At 45.4% G+C, this 24,678-nt stretch overlaps 1 protein-coding gene across 6 annotated transcripts in view; it reads left to right on the top strand.

Moving 5' to 3' along the window:
* The window catches only part of CCNB1IP1 (cyclin B1 interacting protein 1), a 347,622-nt gene that overhangs the window by 198,547 nt on the left and 124,397 nt on the right, over window positions 1–24,678 (top strand). For 5 of the 6 annotated variants that reach the window (XR_013608570.1, XR_013608569.1, XM_078679341.1 and 2 more), the window contains exon 3: window positions 9,671–10,010. Coding sequence is in view for 4 of the 6 variants with exons in the window: in XM_078679341.1 (XP_078535467.1) it covers window positions 9,671–10,010 (340 nt within the window). In the remaining 2 variants the exon portion in view is untranslated. Of the gene's footprint in view, window positions 1–3,005; window positions 5,391–9,670; window positions 10,011–24,678 lie in introns of those variants that run through there. The other variant, XM_078679343.1, reaches the window with a different exon arrangement.

The following is a 24,678-nucleotide window of genomic DNA, read 5'->3' as shown; positions in this document are numbered from 1 at the left end:
CCTTCAATTGGCGATGTTAATTTAAATATTTTTGAAAAGTGGTCTACCCAGGTTTCCTCTTCTATAGCCACTTCAATCTTAGGGCTATTAGAGTCAGATAAAAAGGGGGTTTTAACTATCCGCCAGAAGGACTCGCTATTTTTCGTGACTGCGCTTTTATGGAGGTCAGCCCATAGCGCTTGTTTTAACTCCTGTTTTCTCAGCTTCCTTACCTTGTTATATTGAAGCCTGAGGTGCTGTATCTGCTGTTGAACTCTATGTGATTGATTAAGGGCCGTTTTTAGCTTGGTTAGTGCCACAGTGCAGTCGTGGTTAAACCATCCTGGTAGAGTTGGCTTGACTATTTTTGAATTTCTAGTCAGCAATCCTTTTGTTTTTTCTAATATTGTCGTAAAATTTTCAAGAACCGCCCCGTCATCTACTGAAAGAATCTAAGCATTTTATTATGTTACGGTATGTTATTTTTATCAAATTATCAGTTAGTTGGATGGGGTCGATCTTTTCCCATTTCAGAGTATACCCATTTCTCTTGCCCAGTTCTATCTTATTTTGGGATAGGGTGCTTGCTATGATTGCTGTTTGGGATTCTAAATTATTCAGGTAAAAGTCCAACCTAAGGGCGGAGTGATCACTTAAGATATTTTCCATAAGTGTGAAATCCCTGGTTAGTTGTCTTAGTCCGTCCGTCAGGAGGACATAGTCGACAGTAGTCTGATGCCCCCTCCCTAGGTGTGTTGGATCTAGGAGATTTCGAGCAGAGCTTGTTTTGTTTGCTATTGACAGTTCTAAGTCTAAAAGGAGGTTATTCATAGCTGTCCCTGTCCTTGTGTGGGGAAAATGCATGAGGGGGACGTCATACTCATCCACTGTCCCACAACTCCGTTTACCCGCACGCGGGCGAGGATGTAGATTAAAGTCCCCACCCCATAGTAAATGAACTATCCCTTTTTTTTCAAACAATTGTCGGAGCAGGGTAATTTTTTCCTGGATTGTCAAGAGAGTGATGCAAAAGTGGTCATCTTCTAGATTATTATAAAAGTTTACTAGAATGATTGTTACTTTTTTTCCTGCCGAGAGACAGAGTAGTTGAAAATTTGGGGCAAATTCTGTTCTTAGTACCTTCAGATTTTTTATGGTATTAGCTTTATAGGTAATCAGGCCCCCCTTAGGCCTGCCCGCATTACTAGCGAGGGCTGGAGAGAAATACGTTTTGTAGCCCGGGAGATGTAACTCCATCATGGCCCATGTCTCTTGTAAGCAAATTATTTTTCCTACCTCTAGAAAGTGGGCAGCAGATCCATCCTCGATTTTGGAGCGAAGGCCTGCGATATTCCAGAAGATGACCAATAGGAATTGTATTTTATTCTCTGACCCCAAGATGATCGTCTCTATGGGGTCTGAGGGTAAAATGACCTGCTCGGTATTTGCTTTTTCTGTTAGTGGTCAATCGACCATTTCTAGGCCACTAAACCGATTGATAGTCGGTATATCCGACCAGCTGACCCAATGTGGTGTTTCCCTATAGGGGGGGTCTATGTGATTTTGATCAAGTGAAAGTGTCAATCATAATTGCAGTTAATTTATGAAAATGTCACACAACAATCCAAAACCTTGGCAGCTATGTGACAGCTGAGTAGGCGCTAGAAGGCGTGACATTGCATTCCAGTGCGGTGATGCGGAACATCACACTGAAATGCGTTAGTCTAACGCCTGATGCGTGGTACTTGGTAGGGCTGAACTCCGCGAGAGAGAAAATGCTGTGGTCGGTGAACTGGTGCCAACCCCGTCGGGGTAGCATGACCAAAAGTAGGCCCAGCCAGCATACCGAGCAAGGTAGTGGTGAGACAGGCAAAGGAGGAGGAGGAGGAGGGTCCACATCAGTCAGTCGCGGCACGCATGCCCAAGCCACCTCTGTGTAAAGAAATACAGTGGTTCTGTTGGGTGTTAAAGCTATTTCTTATACAAAAGATCAATTCACAAAGTTATTCTCTACAATCTTCAAATGTTCGTATCTGAGTTTAGTTTAGAACACACACAAAGTACAAAAGCGACACACGTTGATGGGTATTAAGTTATTTTATATAAATTGCAGCATTTATATATACACCCCAAAAATTTATAAAAGCTGTCAAACACAAGGTGAAATATAAAGTGATACGTGTTCAAGTGACATATTGTGCTCAGAGATCAAGTTGGTGTGTATTCTGTACAAAGTGACTAAAACATGTACAAGGGAAAAAGAAGAATAGAAGGCCAAAATAGAGCGGAACACCAATGACTTTGCTGCTTAAACAAATTAATCTTTTGCGCGCATAGCCTTGGTCTGGACCAAGTAATATAGTTGACGTTTCAACCCAAGATATGTGCTACTAAGTTGTCAATGCGGGTCTTCATCAGGGCACCCGTGGGGGAGGAGGGATGACCGCCTGCGGATAGGAAAAAGCATAAATCAGGTGTGCTCTATACCTGTACACTAAAAATGCTATCATAGGCAACTCTGAGCTGTGGCAACAATTCACCTACAGATGCCCAATTAAGCATCAGGAGCACATAAGGATCGAATATGCGCTATCTTGGCCCCATCATGGCAATTCTAAAATCAAAGGGAAGGGCGGGATTGGTATTTACAAAGATTCCTGCTGAGACCCATCTATATAAAGACACACTGCGTGTTTATGGCTCTGATGGTCGGGAGTTACCCAAAGTTGGTATGATGGCGGGAGCGGTAATTAATACACCCGCTTGTCGGAAATGCTCACTCGTCTTTAAAAGAATGCTCGGGTGCTTGATTGTGGTGATGTGAATCAAAGGCTGGTTCTGTTAAGAAAGAACCGGGAGAGGAATTAGGATTAGACACACTTGTTCGAACATGTCGAACTAGAACACTCGCACCATTACGTGATTGAGGCTCTGATGGTCAAAAACTCACCAAAGTCAGTAAGATGGCCGGAGCGGTAATTAGTATTTCGCTATTCGGAAATACTCACGCTCAGGCGCTTACTTGAGGTGATGTAAATCAAAGGGCGGTTCTGTAGAGAAAGAAGCGGGAGGGGGATTAGAATTAGACCCCCCTCGTTCTAGCATATCGAACAATGAACACTCGCACAATTTCAAAAGAAAGGTCCCTTCGCCAGGCACCTGCCGCGGTCCCAGGCTTGCAGGCAGACGGCTCTTGGGCGGGCGGTTTGGTGGTTGGCAGGCTTGTCCGTCTTGCGTCTACGTGGGCTCAGCGGCTCAACTCAGCTCCTTCCTTGTACAGTATTTCAATCTCTGCTCTCAGTCTTTGTTTTCTTACTTTGGAGGATGGGCATGCCACCTAGGAGGACCTGCCACAGTGTTTGAAAAATGGGAGCTTAGTTGGTCCCGGACTACCATGTTGAACTGCAGTGGCGGCTGGTATTTACGGGCGTAGGGCTTGTTGACCTCCCAGCTTCGGAGCGGAGAAGGGAAAAATTAACATCACCATGAAGCAAATTACATGCTCATTGTTCACTGCTTGGTGCTCTATCATTGCCGTTTTTTTCGGTCGGCGTCGGACCCTCGGGTGAGAGTGAGAGTCACCTCCTAGTACGCATGTGCAGAACTGGGCGAGGATAATTCCTCGCCCTCGAGGCACAAGATAGGAGAGTGACATCATCCTGATGGGAATGGCTGCACTAAGCAGCAGTGAATGGTCTTGAGATCGGGCGCTTCTGATGTGGCCCAGTGCGCGGTCAGCGGAGCCTCATTGACTTTAAGGGGAAGGGGTGGGGCTGGCCGTGTTAACGGTTTCGCACATGAGGGAGTGCTGCAGGCAAGACCCCTCCTTCCATCACCTCGTGAGTTCCCGCCTCGCCACTGCGAATGTCCCGGCCGAGCCAGCTAACATTACAAGCAGGTTCCGAGTCACAGAAGCGGCAGGCTACCGAGTAAAACAAAAGGTAAACTCCGTGGTGATTTTCAATGTTTAAGTGTTTGTATATTTCGATGGTATGCCAATGCCGACATCGCCCGTGTTCGAATATGCGACTGTCGGCTAGGGCTTAATCCACCGTGCTTTACCAAAGTTAATGTCTGTGTGTCCGTCTGTAATGCAACTGGTGATCCAGTAAAGTGCTCCTATACCTTGGAGTCAAGTGAGCGCTACATAAAATGCAGAGAAAAGAAAAAAAAACTCCTTTGCACTTCAAGATGGAAACTTTCAAAACTCATTTTGTTCAAACTGCATGCGCCTCAAAATATGTATGTAAGGACGTACTGGTGCAGATGATATCTGTACCTGCTCGGAACGTTCATCTAGATATTTTTTATTTTTTTTATTTTATTTAATGCGATTTTATATAGCGCGAAATTTACCCGAAGGTGTCAGAGCGCTTTACATAAGAACCAGTTGCAAAACATAAGGACTTAGGATTACATGCGTTACATAAAAGATACATACAGAAACAAATTGCAAATGTACAAGATGTAAAGTCACACAAAAAGAGACTGGTGATTATAGTTATTTCTATATACATAGGGAAGGGATACAAATGGATATACTCTAAGAGTCACATAGGAATGGTAGAGAGTATAAAGGTCTACTAAATATACTAGTGATTAGAGTTATCTCTATATACATAGGGAAGGGATATGAATGGATATACTCCAAGAGTCACATAGGAATGGTAGAGAGTACAAACGTCTACTACATATACTAGTGATTAGAGTTATCTCTATATACATAGGGAAGGGATATGAATGGATATACTCTAAGAGTCACATAGGAATGGTAGATAGTACAACGGTCTACTGCATATACTAGTGATTAGAGTTATCTCTATATACATAGGGAAGGGATATGACTGGATCTACTCTAAGAGTCACATAGGAATGGTAGAGAGTACAAAGGTGTACTGCATATACTAGTGATTAGAGTGATCTCCATTTACAGCAAAGCGGAGTTCCATTAAGTGGGGTCGGAAAGGGGGATGCAGTCACAGCACCAAGGGAGGGACAGAGAAGGGCAGGAAAGTGAGACAAACGAGAGAGGGAAGCAGATAGTAACAAGTAAGGCAGCGAGGAGTGTGTCAGAGGCAACAGGAGAGACAATAAAAAGGTCACTTGGACAGAGGTGGAGGTCAGAGAAAGCTAAAATGGCGGCGGAGAAAGGTAGAAGAAGAAGCGATTCATAAAAGAAAATGGAAAATGACGAGGAGCACAAAGGTCCAAGTCTGAGAGTTCAGGAAGAGGGCTGCCATAGCCAGCAAGTCCGGGGGAGAAGGGGGGTGGGGGGGGGGGAGGGACAAAGGCAATCCGCAAGTCACAGCCTCTTTGTGCATGAGGAGCTGGGGCAGAGGAGTTCAATCCGGAGGCATGGTGGGATGTTGTCGTCGGTTGGGCACCTCACATTAAGGCACTGCAGATGTCAGGTAGATCGTGCTAGCAGTGTGACAGCAGTGTGGTAGTCTCCTCGCTGACACCATGTTTGTTACGGATCTCGTGGCACTCCTCGCCACTCTTACCTCGCATATCTCGCTAGCTTATTCCTCAGCCGCCGGTATTGTTGAGTCAGGCTGGCCGGTACAAAGCATGGGCTTGTTGGGGCGTGGTGTGACGCTGGGGTGCAGGCGAGGGGGCGAAGCAGAGCACTCCGCACAAGTCACCGCCAAGGATCCTTGAAGAGGGCTCACCCCCGCGGGCATGAGACACAGAGAGAGCTTGCGGCGTCGCTTAAAGCTACTCCACCGCCATTATAGGGTCAGGCGAGCAGATCGCGAGGTGAGCTTTATTTCAGTATTTCGCATATGAGAGGCACCCACCTTAGGGATGTGAGGCTTGCGTGTAGTAGAGGGTCTGTTCAGCCCGAAAAACAGTGTCCAACGTGAGAGGATCGTAGATCAATTAGTGCCGGGAGTTGGCGCCATTTTGGGGGACCGCAGTGGGCTCTGCAGTGATCCGCTTTCATCGCGCTGCAAGTTAAACTTCGGCCCGTTCCAGAACGCGCTCCCCGCGTCCCCCGGAGCCCCATCTCTGAAGAGCTCCATAGGGGCCGGTGGTGGCGCCGCTCCGTCCGGAAAGGGTGGCCCCGGGGCCCCTCTGGTGTGCAAGCATACCTTTAGAACTCCTGCCCCGAGAGCCTGTAGAGGGCTCACTGGCTGGGTCGGTGGCTTTCTGGGCTCGGCTGGAGGCAGTGCGGGCGGTGGGTCCCCGACCCCGGGTGCATCCTCGGCCGGATCCCTCCCTGGCTGGATCCCAGCCCGAGCCCCGGCTTTGGTTGCTCTTCATACCCTGCAGCCGCTTCTGAAAAATTTGCCCTCCGCGCTCCTGCGCCGCTGCTTCTGGGGGAAATCAGGCAGAGGAAGGCAGCCTCCCATCTCAGGCCCATCCGCCCAAATAAATGGCATCAATTAGTCGCAATTCAACCTGGGTTTGATAAACGGCTTAATGCGGTGTGACTTTGTGACACCCAGACTGAGTCGAAATGAGAATGTGATTAGAATTGAATGGGATTGGAAAGGGGCACAAGTGATGTTTTCATATGCGTAATGCTTAATCAACAGGCCCCTTCGACTGCGGGGACCACAGAGTCGCCGTTGTTCCTGGAAATATGAATATGCTCTTCCTACCGTGAGTGCTAGACGGACCAGCAATTGGGCTTTGCTACCAGCAATCGGGCTTTGTTACCAGCAATCGGGCTTTGTTTTCATTACACCAAGAAGTTTTTTTGTTTCTTATGTTGAACGCTGATCCTTGTTCTACTAGACTGCTTTTTATGGGGATGGGACCCAAGCACCGGAAATATGTATTCTGAGTGTTTTGCATTAGTATTTACAATGGAAGAAGCCTCATGCTGCCCTTCAGACACAACACATAGGAGGGTATGTTTGATATTGCTGGAAAAGGTTGAAGCTCGCACATTTTCTTTTCATTTATGTTTTTGAAGCCACACAGCAAACCTGGGAAGGCGGTCTACAGCTCCAGTTGTTGCCTTCTGATCAAGACGTCATTATTGTAGTCTAATTTTCTCCTCTTAGCTTTGTGTGACCTTGCGCAACTCACTTCAGTTTTGGGGTGAAGGGGCAGCAGTGCAGCACTGTGTACATAATGCAACGTAGCCATTGGGAGAAATAATTTGTCCCAGCTCCCTTTCACAATTACGTATCTGCTGGAATATTTTTCATAAATTTCACTTTTGAGCATTGGATTGCAGTTTGTAGGTAACACCTGCTTTGTTGTGTTAGCTTTTGTATTCAGTTATTGCTGGCTTTTGATGCCACATAGCAAGGGCCTTGTGTCTCATATGTCTGGTAGGAAGGTTGAGAATGTATTGAGATGGGGATATTGGCTTGTGTGCCATTTTTCCTGATCCATTTCTTGTTACAACCTGTGCTTGCTTAAATTTTGATCTGTGTACCAGTGAAATGCAGAGACACTGGGTACAGGGATATGGGGCTCTTCCCGTTAGCCCTGACACCTGCTGCTGCTGATTCGCCTCACCACTTTCAAATGTCACCAGCCGCCACTGTTGAACTGACTGCAGAGTGGCTGGTCAATGTCTTCTTTCTTCCATGCTTTAACTTTTACACTTGTGAAGAGCTTGTGTTGTTGGGCTATCAACTTCATAATGCTCAGTTCAACAACCAGATGGGACCTCCCACCATGATCTGTTAAGTGACAGTCACAAACCTCCATTATCATGTGTCCTTTGATAACGTTTAATTGAAATGAAACATGCTGGTGCCCTGGACTGCTGGTACCATGGACCAAAGACAGTGTGGGGCACCAGTGGTGGTAGGGGACAGCAGTGGCAGTGAGCTGTGTGCACCTAATAGAAATCTGGCCATCTGCAGTTATGTTTTTATAAATTAAGGGGTGGTCCTCATTAACTGTCCCTGATGGATGTATGATGTTACAACGCACACTTTTACAACACATTTTTTACAACGCAACATCCATTACAACGCATTCCATTACAACGCATGCCATTACAACAAAATTTTAAAAACTACATTTACAACGCAATCCATTACAATGCATAATACCTTTACAACGCATAACATTACATTGCATGTTTGGTAAGTATTGGATAGTGTAGGGGTAAAAATTACTATTCTAACTCCAGGGGGTGCAACAGTAGGGTAACTGTTGGATAGTGTAGGGGTAGAAATTACTATTCTAACTCCATGGGGTGCAACAGTAGGGTAAGTGTTGGATGGTAATGTTATGCGTTGTAATGGTATGCGTTGTAATGACTGAGTTGTAATGACATACATTGTAGTGGTGTGCGTTGTAGTGTCATGCGTTGTAATGGTTGCGTTGTAATTGCATGCGTTGTAATGGATGTTGCGTTGTAAACGTTTCATTGTAATGGTAGTGCGTTGTAAAGGTTGTTTCCTGTCCCTAGAGTATGTAGTTTGTAGGATTAGTGTTCCTACGATGCAGTGCAGTGTATTGAATTAATTTGTATAGCATGCAATGCACTGTGGTGGATTTGTTTCACAACGTCATAATACAGTGTGATGGGGTAGCAATCCTGGGTCACTGAGCCATAAGCTCATTTAGTGCCCCCGGGATGCAGTGTAGTGTAGGTGTTTGCTGTGCCTGGGCTCCATAAAGTATAGTGGTTAACGCCCCAAGAGTGCTGTGGCAAAAAAGCCCCCTTGGATGCAGATTGGTGGGTTCGTTTTCCTAGTGTGTAGTAGAGTGTGGTGTGTTGGAGTGCCTATGGACAGGGTACTATATTCCTGAAATGAAGTAGAGTGTCCCTAGTATAGTGTGGCGTAAGGTGTGATGAGTTAGGGTCCTGAGTGCAGCTTAGTATGGTAGGTTATTGTCTCTAAGATGTAGTACAATATGGTATGTTAGTGTCTATAGGAAGCAGTGCAGCATGGTGGGTTACTTGCCTTAAAGCTCCATGTATGGTAGTGGCTTGGTGTACGTAGGGTACAGTGCATTATGCTGATTTAGTAATAGTGCCCCTTGGATGTCGTGCAGTCTGTCAGTGTCCCTGGGATATGGTACAGTGGGGTTGCTTAGTGCTCTGAGATTCCAGTGTAGTAGTTCAGCTCTTCATTAAAACCTTTGCAGAGGTCCAGACATTTGCCACCAGGCTACCAGTTACAAGACGGGATGGAATTGGAGATTTAACCAATTGGATGAAGTGGAATGATGTAGTTTTGTGTACCTAGGGTCACGCACTTTGTTTTTACTTAGTGTTCCTATGGTACTTATTGTGTATTTCTTTATGCCAGCAGAAATAGGCAAAGCGCTATTTAGCCATAACAACTGCACATCAATTAGAACATTTTGTTATGCATCAGTGAGTACATTCTACTCTTCAGAACCAGAATTGTCTTGTCTTGTTAAGCCTGTGGTCCCAAAACATATTCATGGCCTGGTATGCATGCTTACATTTTTGAAGTGAGCTGAGCATTTGTGAACTCGTGCAATGCAAGGATAAGTTGAATACTACAAGGCAGTAACTATTTGTACTTACATTTTAACAATCCGTGATCTATATTGGTGATCAAAGAGCAGAACATACAAGAGGTCATCCTTGAACCCAGTGACTGAAATAATCTTAGCTCTATTAAAATGGCTCCATACAATAACTGGCCATCAAAAAAATATTGCTTGTAGAGGTCATTTTCATAATTAGTATTTTGCCATCTCCCGCTAACCTCCGGGTATCTCTCTCTCTGTCTGGTAGGTTTATCAGGAAAGACTATACCAGGAGTATACATACAGTAAGGCAGAGGGACAGCTCAAACAGATGGAAAAGGTGTACACACAACAGGTTAACAGCAAGGACCTGGAACTGACAGCTATGAAGGGAGAGGTCACATCCATGAAGAAAGTGCTTGAAGAATACAAGAAGAAGTACAGCGAGGTATCCGAGAAACTCATGGAGCGCAACCGCCAATACCAGAAGCTGCAGGGACTGTATGATAGTTTAAGACTACGCAACATAGCGGTGGCGAATCATGAAGCCTGCTCTTCCCACGAGCACTCACTTATGCCCCAGCCCGGAGTCTTTGGATTCCCACTTGGTGAGATAAAATAGTTGCTTTTAAAGTTGTGTGGTAAATTGTCCTTGTTAGTTTTGGTGTGTAGAGCTGCATAAGTAACATCCTTATCAACAGGATAGGTGTTTTACGTTAAGTTGTGGTAGGGTATATTTGTAAAGGGCAAACTTCACCACCAGCAGTGGCATCTTACTGCTAGCAGGAAAACCACATGGGACTGCAGGCAAAAGTTAACTGAGAATAAATTTAGAACAGATGAGTTTTGAGCAGACGACTGAACGTGGGTTAGTCACCTGTCCTTCGAGCCTAGGTAGCATGCATGCGCTGTCAGCAAGACCTGTTGAAACAACAAACCGGCTTTGTCTCGTCTGCTGCTTACCTTAGTTTGAGTCCCCTGTCGCTCTTCTTTGCTGGTTCCTTGCTGCCTTCTAACTGGTTTATGCAGCCGACACGTCACTTCTATTGAAGGCTGAATAGCACCGGCCAAGTACAGTTTACTTACTCTTTAAGGGTTTATGTGTTATTTGTCAGAACTCTTTTTTTCTCTGCTTCCCTTTCGTGCACTACAAGCCCAGCTTGTGTCTCGTGCTGCCCTCCCCCTCCTCACCTCTTGTTGCTGCTTATTAAGTCTTGCGGCGTAGTTACAGTCTTGTTGCTTTAAGACCCTGGAGCAGGACCCGCCAGTCACACCTCCTACCCAGCTCGTGTCTTTTGCTGCCCTCCCCCCACCACCACCTCCTGTTGCTGCTTGTTAAGTCTTGCAGTGTAGTTACAGTCTTGCTGCTTTAAGACCCTGAAGCAGGACCCAGCAGCTTTGCAGTTAAGGCCAGTCACGCCTCCAGCCCAGCTTATGTCTCGTGCTGGCGTCCCCTCAATACCACCGTCAGTTGCTGCTTGTTAAGTCTTGCAGCGTAGTTATGGTCCTGCTGCTTTAGGAACCTAGAGCAGGACCCAGCAACTTTACTGGGAAGTCCAATCACGTCTATTTGTTCCTGCCACCTGGAGCTGTGTGCACAATGTTTCTCCGACAGGCAGCCAGCCAGGCTCTTGTTTATACAAGTGCCCACATTATACATTTTAATTAGTTAGCACAACAGCCGCCACGCTTCTTCTTCAACCATGGCGGGCGCACGCCTCACTGGGTTCTTAGACAGCTTGCCCCATGTGCAGCCACTGTGCACCTCTTCTAATGCCTGTGCGCACGGATTGTACAGCTGCAGCCACATGTGGTACCGCTGAGCACGCCCTATGAAAATGTAACTCCACATGTTCTGTGCGCTGATATCCGCCCCATGTGCCAATGCAACCCCTGTACAGCCCCACGCTGGTACAGCCCGTGTGTGCTCCATGTTGTCTCAGTGCACTCCACATGCAGTCACTGAACACCAGTGTGCAACGGCTAGTGGGGCCCCTGGCTCATCCACTGTCTTCTCTACAGCCCTGGTACATCCCACAGATAAATGTCAAAAGGGAGATCCCCTTTGGGCAATTTCACACACCAAACACTATTTTAGTCACAAACACTCAATCCGCAGCAAACATTACTTTAGTCAAAGAGACTTAATTCACACCAATGTAATGAACAAAGAGTAAATGTAAAAATAAAATATTAAAAGTATACAATTTATTCAGACAACTAGCTGCCCGTCCCGATGTTGTCCGGGTATAAAAAATCTTTACCCGAAGGACGGCGAACGCTACCCCCCCCCCGCTTTACAATGCACGAACGCGAATCTCATCACAGTGAGATTAGCGTTTGTGCACGTCGTGAGGTGTGCGTGCCCTTCAGCGTTGTTGTGTGTGGGCATGTGCATTCTAAGACACCTGCTGCATTGTAAAGGGGGGGTGACAGGCAAAGCGGGGGGTGACAGCGCGCCGGAGCAGACACGCCGCCCCCAGCGTTTGTCACGCCCCCAGCACACAATGACCCACATGGCATGAAGGGCGGAACGTAGCACACGCCCCCAGCGTTTGTCACGCCCCCAGCATTTGTCACGCCCACAGCACACAATATGATTATTTTGTATGTACAACCCACGTAGCACACGCCCCCAACGTTTGTCACGCCCCCAAGCACACGCCCACCGCACAACGCAGACACGCCCACAAGGGACTACTTTGCTGGCACGGTTCTTTTACCTTTTAAATGTATATGGTGGGCGTCTGCATAGCCTATGTCCTTCTGCTGCAACTGCCCTTTCCAATGCTGTATTTGGTGTTGTGATTGGTGCTGTGGTTACTGAGATTACCCGCCTCAAAGGTTTGGGCTCTGTCTTTATAATAGTAGTATAGATTGTTAAAAACATATCAGCCCCTATTTAAAAACATGATCCAACCCTATCATCAGTACAATACTAATCAATTACAAAATGCAAATCCATTTCAACAAAAACAATATTAAGACATAAAAAATGGGTAACACAATAAGGAAAAATAATTCCTATTAAAAGAGGGAGATACAATAGTCAGACAGGGATCAACTCTGATCAGTATTCCAATTTTCAGTCAGAGTTTTTGTCTCCACAGACTTAACGTAATTGTCCTTCACATGGGCATCGACGTGTTTCGGTGGGCAAATTGATTAATAGCCAACACCTTCTTCAGGAAAAAGTATATTCATTCCCACTTTAACATATTATATCTGAAAAATAAAAACAATACAAAAAACATTTTTTACATACCTCCTAACATACATACAGCATATTTTTACATAACCTCTATGTTCAGACCAATATATATATATGCGCACCTAGTGCTCTATGGTGTGATAAGTGGACAACAAACACAGCAATCACAGCAGCATATCATATATACAATGATGATTATGTTTTGGTGTAATTGAACCTTAAGGTATATTGAATGGGGCCAAGAGACCTCCATATTTATCCACACAGTACAACCACTAAAGTTTAAAGGGGTACCAAGTGTGGGGCAAAAAGGCCTCCAATTATTGTCATAAAATACAAATGATTGCACCCATAAGGGTACAAACTGTGCTGTGGATAATTGAATAGGACCATAGGGTATTTATAACCAAACACATTTTTTTTTAAATAAATGTATACAGAATATGGGTAAATACTGGACCTCATAGATCATAGACTCGTTCATTAAGCTATCAGAGCTCAATACCTTTATTTATGATTTGACAGAAACCTCCAATGCTTAAATTGTGAGTGGTAGGCAGTGTATCAATATCGCCATATATACGAAAATAAAATTATAAAAGACACATTAATGTTATGCACATGATATGTTGTGTCATTATATCTTTTATTATGCATATAAGTTCCGCAAATTTTCTTCAAAGACGAGGTCAATCAATGGACTCTCAAGGGAAAGACTTAAATATCCGTAGCAACCTAAAAAAACAAGGGTCGCCAACATCCGCATGAATTTAAAAAGTACCTATAATGTCGATAGTCTATCCAATCAAATTATCTATATTCAGGCCCGCTTTCTATATAACTCAAGGGCTTACTTCCTACGAATGACGTAATGCTCATTCTACGATGTCTTACAAACATCGGAAAGGCCTAACCATACAAGCACTGCCATCTATTGTAGTGCCATCCCTTGTAGTGCAATGTTAACAAACACCTACAGCTTTTCCCTGCACTTTAAAATAATTCATGCAGTGTTTCAGCCCCACAATACGTACACATGACCATCTGCCCAATATACGATATGCTATATTACTCCCACATATTGGAGGGGCAAAAAATGTCTTATGGTGCGCATGAGGTACTCATAGCTCCCCACGCCTTCTATCCTCGCTACAGTGTCATGCTTCACTCGGTATATTTACCTAAAAATACGGTAACTTGATCATATCCAAGTAGTCCGCGTTACGGGATGCTCATAAAGTCCCGACGTATTTTTTTTTAAAAATACAGTAACGACAGCGTTCTAAGCATAGGAAAAAACACACAATATCGGCCACTTAGTGGAGTGCACCAAATAATTCTAAAAACAGTGCAAATCTAGTCACCTAATCACGCTGCCCTACATACCTGTGTCAACCCATATCCGAAACATGGGGCATACGCCTCCGTTGAGAGGCAAAATTCTTATTGGGCACGACACTCCTCAGAGTTTAAATACCAGTCCTGTCGAGTATCACGCATCAGACGTGACACTAACGCATTTCAGTGTGGTGATCAGCATCACCGCACTGAAATGCATTGTCACGCATAATGCAGTGGTTTCTGCTGTCAAAAAAAGCGTCCTGAAAACAACTGTATGTGGCAGCTGGCAGCACGATCGAGTGCCTGCACTGACTTCTCCGGGTTCTCCCACAGGCTTTGTGTGCTCCCAGCAGCTGAGCAGGCTCAGCCTCACAGCGGCAGCCAGAGCCAGCAGTCCTGCTACAATGTATCTTTTTTTATTTCCGTGGCGCCATGGGGCTGAGGGACACAAGTCTTAGACTTGCCGTAGCGCCCATAGCTGCCAAGGTTTCAGATTGCTATGTGTGACATTTTCATAATTTCATTGTAATTTTGAGTGACATTTTAACGACTATGAGTGACACTTTATCACGAGCAAAAATCAAGCAATGAAACGTAGAGAAACATATAAAATATCAAAATGTACACCCATTTGAGCAACAAGAAAATGTAAGTAAGTGAAATAAAGTGCGCTAACAGGGGCCCGCCTGCGAAAAGCCCCAGCGAGCTGCTCTGCCAATCAATGCAAACAAAAGCAAATGCTCACGGTATGTATAGAGATAAGATCCAGAGTGGAATCCAGCATATTCACACCATGGTCCTATGTTGGCAGCTTAGCCCCCCCCATTACACCATCCCTAAAACAAACAAAGTTATCCTCCAAGCAGACTGACAGCAAACTAGTCATAAACAATACAGGTGGACACAATCCTTTTAAACATGTGGGCGAGTTAATTTACAAACACGTGTGTGTCAAGAAATATAAGAAATACGTGACCCTCTGCAGTGAATCATACTGTGGCTGCTCACCCTGTCTACTGCGTACAAATTATACCAATCACTAGACTCCTCAGTCAATGCACATGAATAGTGATAATCACAATTGTAAAAAGCACAAATGTAGTGATTGCTGCCTAGATTAACAAAAACTATGTCATTAAACCCAATGATACACTTCACACACAAGTTTAACATCCACCCAGTCATTGAAAATAAAACGAATAAAGAACAAGCACTGGCGTTGCCAATAGGTCTCGCAGTAGGAAAGTTGGAGCTATTGGTTTTGTAAATGACATTTTATATTTATATATCGTTATTGGCATTGTCAATAACAATATATAAATATAAAAAGTCATTTACAACACCAATAGCTCCAACTTTCCAAATGCGAAACCTATTGGCAACGCCAGTGCTTGTTTTTACTTGTAATTGTAAAGCATGCTATTGGCACAGGCTGTAAATCTAAAAGATAGCGCTGCCATCGTATTAAAAGCACACACTCACTGACTCGTGAAGGAAGATTACATAGAGCTGTCTTGCCCGCAAGTGCTAACTATGATTTAAGAGTACACTGCTGGTCTTTGAAGAATGACGGTACTCCTCTGTTTTCTTGATTTCTAACTTTCACTCTGCCCTAGTGCTGAGAGCAGCGAGAGCCCGCCTTGTAAAAGTGTCACGCACTGACCCGTGAAGATAAGCTTGCCACAGTAATGCCCTAACATAAGACAGAGACAGCCCAGCCGTGCACCAACAGGAAGCAATACAGCCTTTCCAACATGTGCATGCTGTTTTGGGAAGGTCTGAAAAACTTAACTGCGGCTCCAAGACGACTGGGATGTCTAAGCAACTACCCTGAAGCTCTTTGCATTGTTCTGCGATGTGAGGAAGAACTGTGAATGACGGGGTGCGGCTTTAACACCAAGCTAAGATGCAACTTTAGTTAATATCAGCGTTTGCCGGATAAAAGCATACACTTAAAAGGAGACCACCGAAGTCGTTGTTTGCGGCTATTTATAAGCAAACGTGAAACCATAGTGATGCCCCTACATAACACTGAGACCAAGTAGACTTCCACTAACAGGCAACACTACAACCAAAAAGTTGTTTTAGTGTGCATAGGAAGCACACGATAAGAAGTACAACAAACAAGCGCAGCATGTGAAAGTGAAAGCGACCGCGTTTGTAGCAACAATACACACAATTTAATCAAATATGTATTGACGCAGGACAGTCTCCTAGGAATGCATGTTTTAACAAGCTAAAACCGGGAAAGCAAGAAAAAAAAAAGCAGAGGGGACAAGGAAAGCCGTAGGGGGGGGGAGAGGGGGGGGGGGTCGGGAATGCGAACGAGGGGAGAAGTGTGGCAGGCAGATGGCTGCGCGGAGGGAAGCCGGATGGGGGCGGGAGAGCCTGGTGGGGGGGGGCGCAAAGAGGAGAAAAGAAATGCGACACGGCGGGCAGGGGAGGGGGCGGAGCGGGTAAAAAAAAAAAACAAGACGGAGGGAAAGGCAGATAAGGGGAGGGGGGAGGAGAAATGCGACACGGCGGGCAGGGGAGGGGGCGGAGCGGGGAGAGGGTGTGAAAACAGCAGGGGCCTGGAGTGCGGCTGAGGGAACTGATGTGCACGCGCTTTTAAGCTCAATGCACATGCGCATTGAGCTTAAAAGTCACGGGCACTGCAAGGAATCGCCACGATTCCTTGCAACTTGGTTAAAGACTGTTTAAGCCCCAATAGTCTCGCAAGCTCGATGCGCATGCGCATCGACAGGCGAGACCTAAAAATGAATCAGTGCTCCATGAACAATTATTCGCTATTTGCTGTTGTATAAAGATGAGCAACAGCATTTCACTGCGTGTGGCACTAATGTCCTCTTACTGAAAAATGCACCACATTCCTGTTACATGATTACTTACATATTCGTCTCTCCTTCAGAACCCCTTAAAGCACAACTCCTGCCACAATCCGTGTGTGTTCTGTTCTTCTGCAGCCCCCAGGCTGTGGCAGCGTGACTCTCCGTCAATGACGGCCGGCCCTCTCACAGCTGTTGCATAATCATGCAGCCTCTCCCTCACCAAGAGGCCTCGAGTCGGCTGGCCTGACGAAATTCGCTGGCGGGCGGCGTGGACAATAAATCACCTCCTGGGCCTGTCCTGCTCCAGCGTGAGCAGCCCTGCAGGGCAGAGGACAGGGTCTGAGGTGCGAACAGAGTGGTGTGAACCAGCGGCCGAGCACCATGATGCCCGTGCCCCTGGCCAGGCCCGCAAACCAGTAAGGCTCAAGCAGGCAAGCCTCTCCGCACCAGAGTCTTAACAAAATGTATTACTCCCGGCGCCCTTTGGTAGCAGGACGTCATGTCACGTGCTCCTACGGCGCTCAGTCCTGTCAAGTATCACGCATCAGACGTGACACTAACGCATTTCAGTGTGGTGATCAGCATCACCGCACTGAAATGCATTGTCACGCATAATGCAGTGGTTTCTGCTGTCAAAAAAAGCGTCCTGAAAACAACTGTATGTGGCAGCTGGCAGCACGATCGAGTGCCTGCACTGACTTCTCCGGGTTCTCCCACAGGCTTTGTGTGCTCCCAGCAGCTGAGCAGGCTCAGCCTCGCAGCGGCAGCCAGAGCCAGCAGTCCTGCTACAATGTATCTTTTTTTATTTCCGTGGCGCCATGGGGCTGAGGGACACAAGTCTTAGACTTGCCGTAGCGCCCATAGCTGCCAAGGTTTCAGATTGCTATGTGTGACATTTTCATAATTTCATTGTAATTTTGAGTGACATTTTAACGACTATGAGTGACACTTTATCACGAGCAAAAATCAAGCAATGAAACGTAGAGAAACATATAAAATATCAAAATTTTCACCCATTTGAGCAACAAGAAAATGTAAGTAAGTGAAATAAAGTGCGCTAACAGGGGCCCGCCTGCGAAAAGCCCCAGCGAGCTGCTCTGCCAATCAATGCAAACAAAAGCAAATGCTCACGGTATGTATAGAGATAAGATCCAGAGTGGAATCCAGCATATTCACACCATGGTCCTATGTTGGCAGCTTAGCCCCCCCCATTACACCATCCCTAAAACAAACAAAGTTATCCTCCAAGCAGACTGACAGCAAACTAGTCATAAACAATACAGGTGGACACAATCCTTTTAAACATGTGGGCGAGTTAATTTACAAACACGTGTGTGTCAAGAAATATAAGAAATACGTGACCCTCTGCAGTGAATCATACTGTGGCTGCTCACCCTGTCTACTGCGTACAAATTATACCAATCACTAGACTCCTCAGTCAATGCACATGAATAGTGATAATCACAATTGTAAAAAGCACAAATGTAGTGATTGCTGCCTAGATTAACAAAAACTATGTCATTAAACCCAATGATACACTTCACACACAAGTTTAACATCCACCCAGTCATTGAAAATAAAACGAATAAAGAACAAGCACTGGCGTTGCCAATAGGTCTCGCAGTAGGAAAGTTGGAGCTATTGGTTTTGTAAATGACATTTTATATTTATATATCGTTATTGGCATTGTCAATAACAATATATAAATATAAAAAGTCATTTACAACACCAATAGCTCCAACTTTCCAAATGCGAAACCTATTGGCAACGCCAGTGCTTGTTTTTACTTGTAATTGTAAAGCATGCTATTGGCACAGGCTGTAAATCTAAAAGATAGCGCTGCCATCGTATTAAAAGCACACACTCACTGACTCGTGAAGGAAGATTACATAGAGCTGTCTTGCCCGCAAGTGCTAACTATGATTTAAGAGTACACTGCTGGTCTTTGAAGAATGACGGTACTCCTCTGTTTTCTTGATTTCTAACTTTCACTCTGCCCTAGTGCTGAGAGCAGCGAGAGCCCGCCTTGTAAAAGTGTCACGCACTGACCCGTGAAGATAAGCTTGCCACAGTAATGCCCTAACATAAGACAGAGACAGCCCAGCCGTGCACCAACAGGAAGCAATACAGCCTTTCCAACATATGCATGCTGTTTTGGGAAGGTGTGAAAAACTTAACTGCGGCTCCAAGACCACTGGGATGTCTAAGCAACTACCCTGAAGCTCTTTGCATTGTTCTGCGATGTGAGGAAGAACTGTGAATGACGGGGGTGCGGCTTTAACACCAAGCTAAGATGCAACTTTAGTTAATATCAGCGTTTGCCGGATAAAAGCATACACTTAAAAGGAGACCACCGAAGTCGTTGTTTGCGGCTATTTATAAGCAAACGTGAAACCATAGTGATGCCCCTACATAACACTGAGACCGAGTAGACTTCCACTAACAGGCAACACTACAACCAAAAAGTTGTTTTAGTGTGCATAGGAAGCACACGATAAGAAGTACAACAAACAAGCGCAGCATGTGAAAGTGAAAGCGACCGCGTTTGTAGCAACAATACACACAATTTAATCAAATATGTATTGACGCAGGACAGTCTCCTAGGAATGCATGTTTTAACAAGCTAAAACCGGGAAAGCAAGAAAAAAAAAAGCAGAGGGGACAAGGAAAGCCGTAGGGGGGGAGAGGGGGGGGTCGGGAATGCGAACGAGGGGAGAAGTGTGGCAGGCAGATGGCTGCGCGGAGGGAAGCCGGATGGGGGCGGGAGAGCCTGGGGGGGGGGGGGGGCGCAAAGAGGAGAAAAGAAATGCGACACGGCGGGCAGGGGAGGGGGCGGAGCGGGTAAAAAAAAAAAACAAGACGGAGGGAAAGGCAGATAAGGGGAGGGGGGAGGAGAAATGCGACACGGCGGGCAGGGGAGGGGGCGGAGCGGGGAGAGGGTGTGAAAACAGCAGGGGCCTGGAGTGCGGCTGAGGGAACTGATGTGCACGCGCTTTTAAGCTCAATGCACATGCGCATTGAGCTTAAAAGTCACGGGCACTGCAAGGAATCGCCACGATTCCTTGCAACTTGGTTAAAGACTGTTTAAGCCCCAATAGTCTCGCAAGCTCGATGCGCATGCGCATCGACAGGCGAGACCTAAAAATGAATCAGTGCTCCATGAACAATTATTCGCTATTTGCTGTTGTATAAAGATGAGCAACAGCATTTCACTGCGTGTGGCACTAATGTCCTCTTACTGAAAAATGCACCACATTCCTGTTACATGATTACTTACATATTCGTCTCTCCTTCAGAACCCCTTAAAGCACAACTCCTGCCACAATCCGTGTGTGTTCTGTTCTTCTGCAGCCCCCAGGCTGTGGCAGCGTGACTCTCCGTCAATGACGGCCGGCCCTCTCACAGCTGTTGCATAATCATGCAGCCTCTCCCTCACCAAGAGGCCTCGAGTCGGCTGGCCTGACGAAATTCGCTGGCGGGCGGCGTGGACAATAAATCACCTCCTGGGCCTGTCCTGCTCCAGCATGAGCAGCCCTGCAGGGCAGAGGACAGGGTCTGAGGTGCGAACAGAGTGGTGTGAACCAGCGGCCGAGCACCATGATGCCCGTGCCCCTGGCCAGGCCCGCAAACCAGTAAGGCTCAAGCAGGCAAGCCTCTCCGCACCAGAGTCTTAACAAAATGTATTACTCCCGGCGCCCTTTGGTAGCAGGACGTCATGTCACGTGCTCCTACGGCGCTCAGTCCTGTCAAGTATCACGCATCAGACGTGACACTAACGCATTTCAGTGTGGTGATCAGCATCACCGCACTGAAATGCATTGTCACGCATAATGCAGTGGTTTCTGCTGTCAAAAAAAGCGTCCTGAAAACAACTGCTTTTGTTTGCATTGATTGGCAGAGCAGCTCGCTGGCGCTTTTCGCAGGCGGGCCCCTGTTAGCGCACTTTATTTCACTTACTTACATTTTCTTGTTGCTCAAATGGGTGTAAATTTTGATATTTTATGTTTCTCTACGTTTCATTGCTTCATTTTTGCTCGTGATAAAGTGTCACTCATAGTCGTTAAAATGTCACTCAAAATTACAATGAAATTATGAAAATGTCACACATAGCAATCTGAAACCTTGGCAGCTATGAAATACTATGAACGGGAGGCAAAACAAACCGATCGCCGCACTACCTTTTCCGATCTAGACAGGCATATCGGTAGAAAGACTAGAGTGGCAGTGGACAAATGCATACCAATATAGGCTAGATAAAGACGAAAGACTACACAGCCTTGTATTCTCTCGAAAAATAAATGGGCGATGGCTCCGTAATTACGCTAATTCTAAAAATCGATTTTCTAATCAGTTACTAATAAAGAAAAAGATTTTTGAGAATATAAGGCAATATACAAATACAAAATTAAATCATACAACACATTTTTGCTATAGATCTTCTCCTACCACTGCTTGCTAAGAAGCCTCAGCATATAGCTATATCCTTACCAACACATGCTTTCTTATTCAGTATTTCACCAATAGAATAAATGACAGGGCTACATATAGGGATATCAAATAGAGCCCTAACCTCCTTAGTAAATGTGAACACAAAATGTATCACAAGAAGCAAGGATCTATTTACAGCTGGGAACACACATTGCATGTGCACAAGATAACGCACAAAACGTGTAAAAGGTGTAATAAACTCAAATGACATCATAGGGCCTATAATCCACATCTATGTGGCCCCTATTAATCGCTCCCATTCCTCTTTGGAATTCAGGCCTTTACGTACAGTATTCAAATATGAAATGCACCACTGTTCACACATTTTTCGTTTGCCTTGAATGTTCCCCCCTCTTTTGCCTATATTCACTTTTTCAAGGATGAACCACTGAAACTCATTTTCCCCATGGCCACATTCAATAAAGTGTGTCACCAGAGGTGCTGTTATCTTTTTAGTTCTAATTGCAGATCTGTGCTCTTGGAACCTAATCCGAGCTTCCCTCCCTGTCTCGCCTACGTAGCCAAGGCCACATGGGCACAGTAAGAGGTAGACCACATTCCTACTTTTACAATTGCTGATGGTTCTAGATTTAAGCAACGGCCAATTATATGTTATTTCAGTAGCTTGTAGGCAATGAGGACAGATGTAGCATGTGCCGCATCTAACATTTCCAATTGCCAAAGTATTTTCCATGGTCCTCTTCTCTGTAGGTGTGCACTAATAGATCACGTAAATTCTTGTTTTTCTTAAAAGCAAACAGAGGTTTCTCAAGTTTGTTTTCTTCATCGTGATTCAGAATGTGCCAATTCTTGTTAACTACGTTTATTTATTTATTTATTTAATTTATTTTTTAAACTTATAGGGCGCAAACAGCTACCCAAAAAGGTTTCCCGGCGCCTAAGAGCACAGCACAAAGGATGCCATACGTTCAGCAGAGGTCGTTCAAGATTACTGATCGATCAACCAGGTCTTTATTTCTTTTCTGAACCTGGAATGACTCCCCTCCTTTCGTATATGCGGTGGTAGTGTGTTCCAGATAAAAGGACCCATGTGGGAAAAAGATCTCCCTCCCATCCTGGAGAGCTTAAATCTAGGCACACAGAATTTTGCAGCTGATTGAGACCGTAGGTTTCTTTTTGGGATGTAGGGATGAGCTAAAGCCTGAAGGTATTTGGGGGCGGTACCTGCTTTGATTTTAAACATATAGTTTAGGGTCTTAAATCTGATGCGATTTTCCACTCTCAACCAGTGAAGTTCACGCAAGTAGGGGGACACGCAGGTGTTTTAGGTATATAACAAAGGAGTCGGGCAGCCGCATTTTGTACAAGCTGCAGTCTCTTTATAACTGCCTTGTTTGCTCCTAAGTACAGGATGTTCCCGTAGTCAAGCCGAGATGTGACTAAGGCATTGACTACTGTTTTCTGCGTGGAGATAGGCACCATCCAAAGGATCTTTTTGAGCCATTTTATAATGGTAAAGCAGAGGCCCACTACTTTGCTAACCTGTTGTTTCATGGACAAAGAATTGTCCAGGATTACCCCCAAGTTCCTTGCATGGGTCACTTGTGTGGGAAGATTACCCATCTGGGCAGGCCAGTGTGACTTACTCCAAAGATCTGGCTGCTTACCCAGAAGGAGAATCTCCGTCTTGTCTCCATTTAATTTCAACTGGTTTGTTGTCATCCAGATGAAAATGTTCAGGAGACCTTGTTTGAGAAGGGACGAAGATGATGATTGGGATTCAGACAGCGAAAAGACAATTTGTGAATCGTCTGCGTACGTCATAAGGGTAAGTCCAGATTTTTCCACTAGGTCCGCCAGGGGTCTAAGATAGAGGTTGAAAAAAAGTGGGCTGAGGATAGAGCCCTGCTGTACTCCATGAGGGGAGCTGAAATGCCCAGAGCACGCAGCGGATGATGCTATTTGGAATGTACGTTGTTCCAAGAAGGATCTGATCCATTGCAAGGCAGCTCCACAGATTCCGTTTTTTTCTAGCGTGGTGAGTAGCCTTTTATGCGACACAGTGTCAATGGCTGCGCTTAAATCGAGTAGAATAAGCGCAACCGTATGACCGTGGTCAAGGAGTTTCCTAATAGTTTCGGAGACTCCCAATAAAGCAGTTTCTGTAGAGAAACCTGCTCGGAATCCTGACTGAGTTGGGTGGAGAAGGGCGTTTTCTTCCGAAAATAAAGTTAGGGCAGAATGCACATGTCTTTCCAGACATTTGGAAAAAGCTGGTAGGAGCGAGATGGGCCGATAATTTTTCCGGATCTGCTGTAGGTTTTTTTAAAAGTGGGGTCACTATGGCATGCTTCCATAGGGTGGGTACTGTGGCAAGCTCCAGAGACAAGTTTAGAGTGTCAGCAATGATTTCAAGGGAGGGGGTATCCAATAATTGTATTATATTGATAGGAATGGGATCCTGCGGAGAGCCAGATTTGATTGTCTTCATGATGGATTTAGGAACATCAATTGTAATGGGCGGCCATTGTTGTAAGGTCTGATTTACAGTAGGGGTATACTCCCACTCTTCTTTAGAAGCAGTATCCGTACTATTGCTGTCTATTTCAATAATTAATTTGTCGATTTTATCGGAGAAGAATTGAGCTAAATCCTGACATTGCCTCTCATTTAACTGGCGCGATGGGGCTGTAGTTTGAGCCCCAGCTAGATCTTTGACCGTATTAAACAATGTTTTAGCTTTGTTTGCAGCTCCCGTGATAGTATTGGCTACATGCACGGCACGTGCTTTCTTGCATGCGGTATGGTAGCGGTTTCTTGCTGTTTGGTACCTTATTTTTTTGTCAGGAGCGAAATCTTTCCGCCACAATCTTTCGAGTGCCTTACATTTAGTTTTTTCATCTTTAAGTGCGTCATTAAACCATGGGACAGGGGGACGATGTCTATTACCCTTGGTGTTAGTAGTGGGTAGGCACGACTCAGCCGCATTGCTGAGCCATTGTTGAGTGGCAGTTGCAGTACTTTCCATACCTTGATTCTTATTTGGTGGGTTCTTGCTGAGTGCTATGTTAAGTTTAGAAATATCTAGGGATTTCCAGTTTTTCCTTAATGAAGCCGGTACCATAGGTTTGTCAGAGGGAATAACAGGTGCTTTAAAATTTTATTTAATTAAGTAATGGTCTGACCAGCATACAGGGATGGTGTCCTGCCAGGTAAGGTGCGGAAGGTTACAAAATAAAGGGTCGAGCAAATGTCCTGCCCTATGGGTGGGTCCTGAATTAGGAAGATTGATATTTAATGCTGTAAAATCTTCTAGCAAGTTAGCACAAGACATGTTTGATTTGTCCTCTAAATCCTTCCTGGCAATCGCATAAGTAGGGGGAAGGGCCGTAGCCACATCCGGACCAGAGCCTTCATGTAACCAAGTTTCTGTGAGGAATAGTG

Source organism: Lissotriton helveticus, chromosome 3_1, assembly GCF_964261635.1.
Source record: "Lissotriton helveticus chromosome 3_1, aLisHel1.1, whole genome shotgun sequence".
In the NCBI taxonomy this organism is placed as follows: Eukaryota; Metazoa; Chordata; class Amphibia; order Caudata; family Salamandridae; genus Lissotriton; species Lissotriton helveticus.
Note: the sequence above shows the minus strand (reverse complement) of the source record. Positions and strands in the feature narration are given on the sequence as shown.